The sequence below is a fragment of the Tachypleus tridentatus genome, chromosome 13 (assembly GCF_004210375.1).
Source record: "Tachypleus tridentatus isolate NWPU-2018 chromosome 13, ASM421037v1, whole genome shotgun sequence".
Classification (NCBI taxonomy): domain Eukaryota; kingdom Metazoa; phylum Arthropoda; class Merostomata; order Xiphosura; family Limulidae; genus Tachypleus; species Tachypleus tridentatus.
The window spans coordinates 61,460,467-61,473,056 of record NC_134837.1 but is presented as its reverse complement, the minus strand read 5'-3'; the positions used below and the strand labels follow the sequence as shown (position 1 = coordinate 61,473,056).

Below are 12,590 nucleotides of genomic sequence, written 5' to 3'. Positions count from 1 at the left end.
TTGAATACAATTTTTAACTGTAAATCTTTAGCTAACTAACTTTAATTTGGATAGATATCTTTTTCTTAAAACAGTTGATATGCAAAAGAGACATGAAGACTGCCATAGTTTATCATTCAACAACCATTAGCCAATGATATACTATCTAGTATGTTTTTTTTAAACATTTTTCTTTACTAACATCAGATAGATTATGCAATGCATGTAAGAAGAAAGGGGTGTGTTTTTGGACATTAAATCCTTAAGATGAGAGTCTTTTGAAATGGAAACTATACTGCAGAATTATTATTAAGAGGCAGATGAGTGGCAATTAGATAGAACACAATAGGACATGGTGGCATGAACTATATGGTGAGGTTCTGAAATTATTTTAAATGTAACATAATCTCTCTCTATAGTTACAGTTTAGCATTGACATTTACTAGCACTTTGAGGCAGGGTTTCTCAACACACAACTAGATAGCATTTCTACTGGCATAACACTGCCATCTTGAAACTTCATACTGAAAGTGGAGCTGTATAAAAACAGGCAAACGGATGATTTTGGACTGTTATAATCCAAGTGAAGAACCAAAATGAACTCCTATGCTTTTAAATAAATTAAACTCATCTTCCACCATACTGTTAAACAGAATGGAAATTAAAATAAAAAACAGTGTTAAGAGGTCAGGACTATGGGAATCTACTGTTTAAGTGTCCCTTTGAAAAACAGTACACTGCAAACTTGGCAGAACAAGTACTCTTTCAACCTGCTAAAGCTATTAAATGCACATTTCTACAAATAGGTCTATATTGTATGGAAGGAACCTCTGCATGTTTTTACTAATAAATATGACTACTTTCTTTAACTTTTGACCAATCAGAGAGTTATGAGCATGGAATTCTAATAAATCCCTACTAATGCTAAAATTTTGACCATCACATTGTTAAACCTTGCCTAAACAACAAACTGCATGTGTGACCATTTTTTGCTTTTCTTACTGTTATTTGTCTAATTATTGTATGTCTACTACACACAAAAACTGTATTTAAGTAATATAGCTCAAGAGAACCTCCAAACTACTACCTATCATGCTTATATCAGTGTGCTAATACAGTTTCAGGTTGAGCACACCTAATTTACATACTTCTAGTGTGACATATCCAGACAATTTACTTAATATTTCACCTTCAAAACTTTAAAGATGGAGAATTGTAATAATTTGCATAATGTGGAAGTGACTAGCAAAAAAGTATTAACCCAATGCTATTCCATCAACTAAATATAAATATTCACCTTTACTAATATTCTTCAATATTAAAAATATGTTTCAAGGGTATCTCAGAAGTTTCATCACTGTGTTCCCTTGATTTTTATACAAGGATGCATGAGTCCTTTTAAATATAAAATCTGTGAGCAACACTGAAGAAGGGATCAGTTTTTACTGTATACTGTTACATGTATGTCGTAGCTTTAGTTATTGTATTGCCATTGCTCTGTTGAATCTTGCACATAGGTATATCCATTTAAACCTAAAAAGGGAAAAAAAACTTTCAGATATAAATGTAATTGCATTTGCTTCTATTCTACTTTAGTTGGAAATAGGACCTTTTATCCAAAGTTAAATTGTATACCTTACATTTCCAAGACAAACTTGTTACATAAAGTTCAATGGAAGCTACCAAGTTATAATAATAAATTAGAATTTTCAGTGTAGAGAGATCCCATAGTGATGATGGTAAATCTCATAAAATTGAATGCCAATTCAAAAAGGGGAATGAAGAAGTAGAAATTTAATTTTTTGAGGATATTTCATACAACCATGATGACCATTATGTCCTTTCATTTGTTTGGCAAAACTCTTGTGCATGTACATGACAAAATGTGCAACATACTATCTCAATCAAATTGTTATCAAAATCTTCAACATGAAGTCAATTTGCTTCCAGTAATTGTATTTTGGTTGCAAAATTGTTATGATGTTCCACAACATTTTGAGGCTTTTGATCACCACAAAAAGACAATTCTGTTCAATATTAGCCACAACTTAACATTTGAACTTTTGGGGGAAAACCATCAATATCAATTTGCATGCACATCACCTAAAGATTATACATCTACTGAAGAGAAGACCACAGCTAAAGGTGGTGATGATAGTTATATACTACTAGCAACATCACACACATAATAATGGCTTACAGTTTTAAGCAACATAAAAGGATATTTGGAAGGACAAAATTTTACAGTAGAGAAGAAGACATGCTGGAAATTTGAAACTTAGAAGTCCATCCAACAGGCTAATTGTATAACTCAACTTTATGCTCTCTGTCATAATCATGTCATGTTAAGATTTTCTATGTTATTAAAATGTTTGTATTCAAACCTGGAAAATTCTCCATCACATGTTTCAGGTAGAACTGTGCACATTCAAACTTTGTCAAAGAAAAAGGTTTTGTTTTGTTCTGAATTTTGAGCAAAGCTACTCAAGAGCTATTGGTGCTAGCCGTCCCTAATTTTGCAGTGTAAGGCTAGAGAGAAGGCAGCTAGTCATCACTGCCCACTGCCAACTTTTGGGCTAGTCTTTTACCAAATAGTGGGATTGACCATCACATTGTAATACTCTCACAGCTGAAAGGGCAAGCATATTTGGTGTGACGGGGATTTTAACTCGTGACCTTTGGATCTCGAGTCAAGTGCCAAAGAAGAAGAGTTGAGCAATTCACAAAAGTTATATAAAAAAGACAGATGAAGATAAGTTTCTATGTTTCAAGAAATAATTAGTGTTAGTTGTCTAACAAGAGTATAGATAATGATATAGTAAATGCAGCTTTTATGTAATACCTGTCAGTGTACAAGTTTCTAAAAAAATTGAAAACAATACTTATAAACCAATAATTTTAAAATTTGAGTTGAAAATTTGCATACACTGCAGATTATTTTTTTCCATTTCCTTCTTCATTTGCCCATTTGCTTCAAAATTAGAGGCATTTAATATCTTTCAGAATTTGTTCTCTCTTACAAGTCACTGGCTTTTAAATGAATATCAGGTCTCGTTTGTTTAGAATTAAGCACAAAACTACACAACAGGCTACCTGTGCTCTGCCCACCATGGGCAAATAGTTATAAAATGTGTTTTTAAAGCTTTTTCTTGAGTTAAAAATATTGTTCAACTTTAAAGGTAAACAACATTCATTAAATACATTGCTAAAGGTATGTTATTGTATCAGTTATAGTGATGATGTGTAATCGGAAGGATATTTGACTACACCAGATTTCTCTCCTTTGCACATATAAAAGAATACTATCAATGAAATCTGCAACTAGTTTAATGATTCACTATCTAAATGAATGGGATATAATACTTAGTTTCAATTTTTTGCACAATCATTCATTTCTGAAAAGAATGGATAACAAGATACATTCATTGCCTCTATATGTTAAATGGTTAAAAAGAACTGATCACATTATATTCAACGATCGAAAAACATAGATTAGAAGTTTCATTGAAAACTTTATACCATGATAGGCTTAACATATACAGGGTGGCCTGTAAGCCCCTACCCATCAATATATCTTATGTATCCAGCGTATCTGTGTGCTGTCCCTCATTCTCGCTGCATAATATTATGCCACGCTATGTTCTGTGAGACATTTTCCTCAACATAGCAGGGGCTATTGTTCCAAATGCCGGAGTAACAACTGCCTTCAACTCATCTTTAGTATTATTGAATACAACATAATAACATATGGATGGGTAGGGACTTACGGGCCACCCTATATATATACACATACACACCAAAAGTAGGCCTAACGTAATAACTTCCATAAAACATCAGAAAAAATTACCATTTTATGAGTGTACAATTTTTAAAAAATAGAGCAAATTATTGCAAATGTATGTAAACTTGTTACCTTTCGAGGTTAAATTTAGTTATCGAAAAACGAACAAAACAAACGAGTATGTGGAAAGCAAAATTGGAAAATTAATAACTTGTAAAAATTATTAAATTAAATTTAGTTTCTCAAATTCGCATACGTCATTCTTTTCTTATGCCACTAAATTAGTATATTTTTTATTTACAAAAATATAAAAATGTATGTGTGTGTGATATATTTGTTATGCAATTATTCCACTCTGCACTCCATATCCGTTTGATTTTTAAATAATGGAGCCATTACTGGTAACAAGATGCTTACTTCTAATTAATCCAATCACCTGTCGATAAGATATTATTTTACTTACAGTTTTAATATACAGATAAATTAACAAATGATTATCTATGTCACAATTAAAAATATTATTAGGCACAAATACTTTACATTTGATATTTTTTTCAATGTGATATTGGAAAAGGTAATGTAGATTAACCACAGCTCGGCATGACTAGTTGGTTAAGGCACTCGACTTGTAATCTGAGGGTTGGGCTTCGATTCCCCGTCACACCAAACATGCTTGCCCTTTCAGCCGTGGGGCGTTATAATATGACAGTCAATCCCACTATTCGTTGGTAAAAGAGTAGCCCAAGAGTTGGCGGTGGGTGGTGATGACTAGATGCCTTCCCTCTAGTTTTATTCTGCAAAATTAGGGGCAGATAGCCCTCGTGCAGCTTTGCGCGAAGTTTAAAACAAACGAAACCTGTTCATTATTTAAAGATTTACTAAAAAATAGTAGTAATTGGCTCACATATCCAAAACTTAACAGTCTTCAAAATCTATGGGGAAATATTATCTGGCCCAGGAGATTTATCGTTCTTCAAACTTCCCAATTGTTGTCTTAACAATTTCAGAATTAATGCAATTATTTAGTCAAAGCTTGTTTCCATCCGTCAACTGTTCAGGAGGTGTAATACTGTTTAAATCTTTGTCAGTAAAACCTGAAGGGGTGGGGATAAGAGAGCAGAATTTAATAACTTAGCCATCTTTTAATCAATAAATAAAGAGTTTGCTTTATTATCCCTCGAGGGCCAAACCCCAATCGTAACATTTTGTTTACCGGTAATGCACTTACATTAATCCTTACCGTTAATTTTCGCTATCTCAGCAACCTTTTCTCATACATACCTTTTTATGTCTTAATTTCCAGTTCTTTAAATTTATTTATCTTGTATAATATTTTACGTTTTTCATCATACCAGTCAATTTAATTTAAATTTGTGATACTTTGTTTTTACCTAGAGCTTGCGAGGATATATTGTCACATTAAATAAATGGGCGTCGGATAATATGTTAGAAAATGAATAGCTTGACTTGAATCTTAAATGGAAAAAGACTTGTTCCTATTTAACACACAATAAATTGTAAGAATAATCATTATTATTTTTTCTTTTGTACTCGTATCATATTAAAACTACTTTACCATGTTTTATATGTTACGTTTTAGTAAAACTAAAACTCTTTATTTAAATAATTGCGATTCAGTTTACTTACTGGTACTAAAATGTTTAATATAACTTACACCTTATAATGGGTTTGTTAGGCAAGTATGATATTTTGATCACCTGTGTTATCATTCTTGAGAACGTGAATTGGTGTGCCATTGTATGAGCTATTCTTATTAATACTTGAATTTGTATACACGGCTTAGGCGTTATATTTGAATTAAACACAAAAACTTTATTTGTATTTAAATACTTTGCACTACAGAAGTTCGCATTATCGATCGAAGCGTCTTAACTTATTAAATAAAAGAATAAACCTACTGCAAAATCTATAACTTATAAAAACAAAACATTATTTATTTTAATATTTTCATAGTTTTTCGAAGTAGGCTAAAATACGTAGTTAAGAGCCGAGCATGCGCCATTTCAAACATCTATCTTTTATTAAACTTTTGTCTGTGGAGGGCGCCATCTTACCGGAAAGTGGCTGCTGGTTCCGTTATATTGTAAGCACGTTTAATATCTTAATATAATGTTACTTCTTGTATTCTATATAAGGCAAAAAATCTTCAGTTACATTGTTTTTGAGATGTAAGAAAAGAAGGTTTTTTTAAAAAGTAAATATATTTTTATGTATCGTACTTCTCTTCATATTTTTTAGATGTCTAGTGCCGCAGACTCGGAGCCACACAACGCCACAGAACAATCCCTTAGCCCACCGGCGAAAAAGCGCAAGACTAACAGTGTGAGCCACCCTAATTCTACTCCAGACAAAAGTGTTGTAAGTGTAAGTGTATTTTATGTAAACCAAACTAACATAATGTATGATTGATCTGTGAGTGTAACTGTAAATAAGTAAAAATCGAAATGATGGTGTGTATTAACATCTGAATTTAAAAGTGAAACTAAGTTAAAAATCATGAAGTACTTACTGCATTTATATAACTATTGGTACCGTTAGTCTTAATGAGTGGTTTCAGTTCAATTGAAACTTATTTTAATGTTATACGGTTAAAATTTTTGCTGTGGTTTATTAATATTAGTATTACTTCTGTTGTTGTACTAGTATATATTTCATATCTTGGTTACAAAGTCGCGAGTTTAAGTGCATGAATATGTTTTAAATTAAAGTTTACTAGGTTAATCTGAAATATAATTTCTTTGAACTTAAAATTGGCTATTGAACATATTTGCATACATAAAAGAATAAATGTGTGGCATGCTATACTGTGGTTTTTGCATTTATGAAAATTGTTTTGAACAAAATACTTATTAGGTTAAAAAAGGAAAATACAGATGATATTACAAAGTGTTACAAAATCAAAATGGTTAAATTAATCATGATGGTAAATAGCATTAAGAGTGAGCATGAGTAACTAATTTTATGTTGAACAGGGTTTTCATTAAGAAAACTTAACATTTATGTTTATGAAAGAAATTGAAAATGTTTATTTTTTTGGAAAGGTATAGAAACATTTACAAGAATATCAGTATGTGCTACCTTTTCATAAATAATAATTTATACACTTATACGAGTGTGTGTTTTTTCCATTTTCTGATGGCAAAAAAATTCCAGTACAATTACAGATGTAATTTAAACAAAGCTTAGGGATGATTTAATAACACCTTTTTTGCACTAGTTTCTTTTCTCTGACTTTTATTTCTAGCTGAACAGTGGCTGATAATACTAGACCCTGTCTTTTCCTTTTAATTGTGCATTTGTTCAGAACTTGGTTTGTTATTTACATAAAACACATCTTGCATCATACATTACAAACCAATAAGAATATGGTCAACTGTTATCTTGATAAAAACAATCATTGTGAAAAAGGAAAAGAAGTCATTAGACCACTTGAAATTACTTTATTCACAGTAACAACAAATGTTAATTTGCTGAATTATTAAAAGAAACTAATAGTTGCATTATTTTATAATATTAAGTATTAATCAGTCATAACACACAAATTGTTTTCTACTAGTTTTTAAATAGGACTGTTTTAGTTCATGATTGCTGTTTGTTCTACTAGTAAAATCCTGTGTGACATTTCACACAAAAAAGCAAGTTTAGTATTTACAGAGAACTTATAAACTTTTTCCTCTCATGCTACTCCAGTGTTGCCCAACATAAACTTTTATAAATGTCTATAATAATACAAGGAATTAACTTGTATGTAACATTCATATTAACCGTAAGTGTATGGGATCTGTCCATTGGACTGGCTCCCCAGTGGCACAGTATTATGTCTGTGGAGTTACAGATGTTGTCTATTATTTTCTATATTTTAAAACTATTGTAGCAAAATCAACAATATAGCATGAAATGAAAGGTTGAAAAATATGCAATAAATTATTAATTTTTTATTAGAATGACTGCATGTTGTAAAAGACATACACTAATTTTACAGCCAAAGCCAGTACTCCTTCAAATTTCAGGCTTATGTAGAGTTGTTGTTTTACAGTTGTATTTAGAGTGTAGTGAAAGCAGTATATTACAGTGGGGCATTTTCATATAAACAAAGGATGCATTATTAAATTACAGTCATGTTGTGTACAGCATTATGTGCTATCATAAATAATTGTTTTTATTTTTCTATATTTAGATTTCTTATCTAATTTAAGAAGTTTCTAATTATTATGTTCTAGTTAATTTTATAACAATGAATAAAAAGTACTTGTAAAAAGAAGAAATTTAATACTTTTTGGTCTTTTCTATCTTTTGCTTTCAAAGTCGTGACAAAACTTAACTCTACTTTCTGGGTTGTTGGTTGTGCATGAAGTCATTTTTATTTCCAATATACAGCAATGACAAAAAAAATATTAACATGCAGAAAAATTATAGTGTCCTACCTAAAATTATTATAACTTAACTGGCTTTCTAACCAGGTTATAAGTAGATTAAAATGTATTAGCTGATCAAGGTAATTTTCAGGATAGCAAACAATGGAACTAAGGCTGAATAATGCAAGAACTGTCATTTGGATTAGATTGTCTTATTGAAAATACAGTGGATTATTTTATTTCTGTTTACCATAAATAATCTTATAGCAAATACCAAAGTTAATATTGTTTGAAAGGTTGTAATTGAAAAGCATGGCTCGTGAGTTTGAATATTTTTTGTGTATATCTCAGTAAAGCCAGAAAATTTGTGACTAAGTTTACAGTCTAGAAGTATCTGTAAAGTAAGTGTAGCTTGTATTAAACGCAGGAGATCTTATAGGGATAATAAGAATATCTGATATGGGTAGTATGGAGAAAAGTGTTGTGATAGAGAGAAGTGAAGGCTAAACATTTTATTTTTAAATCAAGAAGTCACTTTGTAGAATATTAAAACTTGAATTATGAAATATGTTCTGATGCTAAGTTTGTTGACGTACATTGTTCTTAAAATTATGTAAATTTTGAATGTAACTCAGTTAAAGGTTTTGAGATGTACACTTTTTTCTTCATCAAACAATTAACACTTATTATTATAATGATCTTCTGGACCAGTTGCTCCAAGTGTTTTTGCAAATAATAACCACCTAGTTCCAATCCCCAACTTTCATGGAGTGCTTCATAGAGTATTAATTTTCTAAAGTACTTTTATGTTAAGTTACGAAACAAAATGCTTTCAATAGCTCTATTTTAAAACTTTTTTTTTTCAACAATTGTGCAGGCTGGCACTAATATCTTGTGAACCACTTGTGGTCCCTGGACCGACAGTTGGAAACAGTTGTTCTAGATGTATTAGTTGTGCTATTGTACTTTCATCTGACATTATTAGCTGTCAAAACTGTTTTGCACTCAGTACACTTCAGTTGTGTTTGACATTTTCAAGCTGTGTAGTATATAGGTAGTACAATATACAGTCTGAAATAGATAGTACAGTGTTTGGAAAATTCTATAAATATGTGCATTCTCTATACAAGACTGTCAGTTTTATTCTATTAACCCTTTCACTATAGGTCATGGGTCAAAGGTTGTGTCATCAAATTTATTGACTTTCATTCAAATTTCATTCAACTGCTATGTTATGAATTTATTTCAGTAAGTTGGGAATCAAATTGTAAATTATAATTCAAACTTTAATGTTAGATACAAATTAATTTCTTAATTTAAAAGTAAATATTAAAAGAACACAACTAAATACAGATTTTAGTGAGTTGTGGTATGTTGAATTTAAAATTAGATGTTTGTGATGTTAAAATACTAAGCTCATAATTTTGTACAAATTAGGAACTCAAATTACTAATATTATCAAGCTAGAATATAAAATAGAACCCCATATCTTTTTATTTTGTTGAGATATTGCTTTTGTACTGTATCAAACACAGTGGCCCTCATTCACCTCTTTCCATTTTTGAAAATGATCCCTTATATACACTTGTGTCAATATGTGACATGAATAACCAATCAACAGTTTGTAATGTCTCCACAGTGGTTTTTCTCAGCCATTTTAGCCTGTGAAAAGGCTACCATGTGTTTTTGATCTAAGATTTCAAGGAGGTAGGTTGTCTTTAATCTGCTCATAGTTTCATATTTTCTAAAATCTAAATACATTTTAGTTACTAAGTGTAATTAGTTATAGTGGAATTCTGTGGCATCAGTATTGTTATTAACATTTTTGATAATTCAACTGTATATATAAAACCTAAAAACAAAAATTGTTTATCCTACACGTGAAATTTTAAAAGGCTTAGAAACCTATGTCCAGCAGTAACTGAGTTTAAAAGTCATAGCGAGGAGTGATATTTGTTTACTTTACTTCTTGATTCATCATTCTCTATTTTAAGGAGAATTGTTTTGATAATTTGTTAAATAGTAATAATCTGTATATATTTATTTACAAGTTATCCTATTCAGTTAAATCTGTCATGTGACTCATTCCTCTACTTTGAAAATCTTATTTCTAAAGTCTGGGGTAAAAAGTCATTTCTTTTATTTGTAGACTATTTGATTTTCTGGAAGTTGGAAAAAAGTTAAGAGTAATTGTCAATTTTTTTTTAATATCAATTATTTGAATGTTTTTTTGTGCAGAGAAGAATGACACTTGGGTGTGTGGATAGATTTTCAGAAACGTTTTAAATTGGAATGTATTCATAGTACTACAACATACCATTTTTAGTAGGAAATAGTTTCATTAGCACATGGTTCTGAAGGGCTTATTTTTATATACTTCAGTGTTACTGTAAGATAATTTTTAGTTTTAAACAAAATCATTAGTAAATATTTAAACTTGCATATTTAGTTTATAAAACTTTTACATTCCAAGCTAAAACCCATCATGGGCCAGTTGTAATCATGCTTTGTATAATTCTGTATGAAATTATGCCCCCTTGTTTTCCTTAAAACATGTATCACTGTTAGTGATGAACTTTTGGGCATGTTGAACCAACTTAACTATTGGTGTTAGGAGTAACAGATGAGTGTTAGATACAGTACATTTCTTGTTATTTTTAAGTTTGTGAATATTAATGGGATAATTGAAGTACTTGTGCATTTAACTCCAGTCTTGTCTCTGATTTCTCAGCTTAATATTTTACAGTGTGTTAGTATGATTATTTTAAAGGCAGAGGGAATAGAATTTCCCAGTGAATATTTGTAGAGTAAAACTAACCAGGTAAATGTAGTGAAGTTATGGAATATCTCTTCTGTGACCATTAGAAACAGCCATTCTCTTACACTGAAAATTACTATCCTTGTATGGGTGTTTCAAAGATCTAGATTTCACAGCTGGTGTTTAACTGTTTTCAAAAGATTATGCCCCTACTAGTGGTTCAGCAGTAAATCTCAAGACTTGTAACATTGAAAATAGGATGGATATTTTTCTTCAGTTTTGTGCTTGACAATAAAGGAAAGACCTCTTCCTTACTGCTGCTTTAAAAAAACCTCTAAATACACTTTGTAGAAAGTTTTAAAAACTCCTCCAAAATGTGTATAAATTAGTTTATATTATTAGTTCAACAGTTTTAATTTTGTGCTGGAGGTGATCTGTTTCATTTTTTTTTCTGTTTATTTTACTTATTAATTATTCAATCAGTTTTATATTTTTTAACATAGGTTTGTAATTTTCTAAAATCTTCCCATGTTGTCTCATATTCAGTGTGATTCATCTAACCCTTTTATATCAGTGCTTATGTAACTTTTTAAATCTTGCATATTGATACTAATGTGTTAATCATATATTATCTAACAAAAATTTTCTGTGAAATTTGTTTCATGTAAAGGATTCCTCAGGTAAACTAAAAATAAAAAAGCACTTGCTGCATGCTTATGTAATATCTATACTTTGATAAATTATAAAATGGACAACAAAGGTTCTTATAGGACACTATTTTAATTAATCTTTTGCTTGAATTAACATTTTAGAGACTTCAAAAGCCATGATAACTTGTGTGACAAAGCAGATTAAAAACAGAATATACTGTAACGTAGTACATAAATCAGATACATTTTTTTGTGGATTTCAATCTACCAAGAAATTTCTTTAATGAAATTATTTTAGTTTACCAAACACAAAATGGTATGAATGTAATCTGATGGGCTGACCCTGACCTTGTGAGGAGCCATATTAGAAAAAAAAAACTCACTAAAACTGGTTAAAGTTTATATAATCTGAGTCAGGGAAGCACAGAATGAATTCATTTAAAGTTTGATTTCAGATACTTTTTTTAATATTATTAGTTTATTTAATTTTAACATTATATTCTAAGTATATCAGCTTGTTTTTAAGTCTTAAGGAAATTGGGTGTACTTAGCACACTTTATGTGCTTAGTTTGTTTTGTTTACATTATGCAATTGTTCAGTCCCCTTTTTGATGATGTCACAGTATGAAGACCAGTAAACTGATATGTCATACATGAAAGGATGTGATACACTGAATCTTCAATTTCATATGAATATAAAATATTGCCAATGTTATTTGCTGAACACCACCTAATGAATGTCAAACCCATTACTCTCATTTTCTTGCAGCTAAATATTTTTTTCAGGTCTGACACTTCAACAAATGTGTGCATAATTTTAAGTGAGCTTTGTAAGTAAATTTTTAAGAAAATGTATATACGAGAAATTTAGAAATAACTCGCTTCTGTACATATTTTTCTATTTAGTAAGTCAGATTTTAAAAGATAAACAAACATCTGGTATTTGATGGAAATGTGGGATTATTGTAATCCACTTTGTCCTAAAAGTAGTAACAACTGAGAGACGTTAAAGGAACTTATTTCTGGTTCCTGTGTGGAATTCATGA

The 12,590-nt window shown here is 30.3% G+C and overlaps 1 protein-coding gene across 4 annotated transcripts in view; it reads left to right on the top strand.

The window, feature by feature from the left end:
- Uba1 (ubiquitin-like activating enzyme 1) overlaps window positions 1-12,590 on the top strand; it is an 81,322-nt gene that overhangs the window by 2,709 nt on the left and 66,023 nt on the right. Inside the window, exons 1-2 of one of the 4 annotated variants that reach the window (XM_076477493.1) lie at window positions 5,722-5,864; window positions 6,020-6,139. In XM_076477493.1, the coding sequence (XP_076333608.1) occupies window positions 5,775-5,864; window positions 6,020-6,139 (210 nt within the window). In that variant the 5' untranslated portion in view covers window positions 5,722-5,774. Of the gene's footprint in view, window positions 1-5,721; window positions 5,865-6,019; window positions 6,146-12,590 lie in introns of those variants that run through there. The other 3 variants (XM_076477492.1, XM_076477495.1, XM_076477494.1) reach the window with 3 other exon arrangements.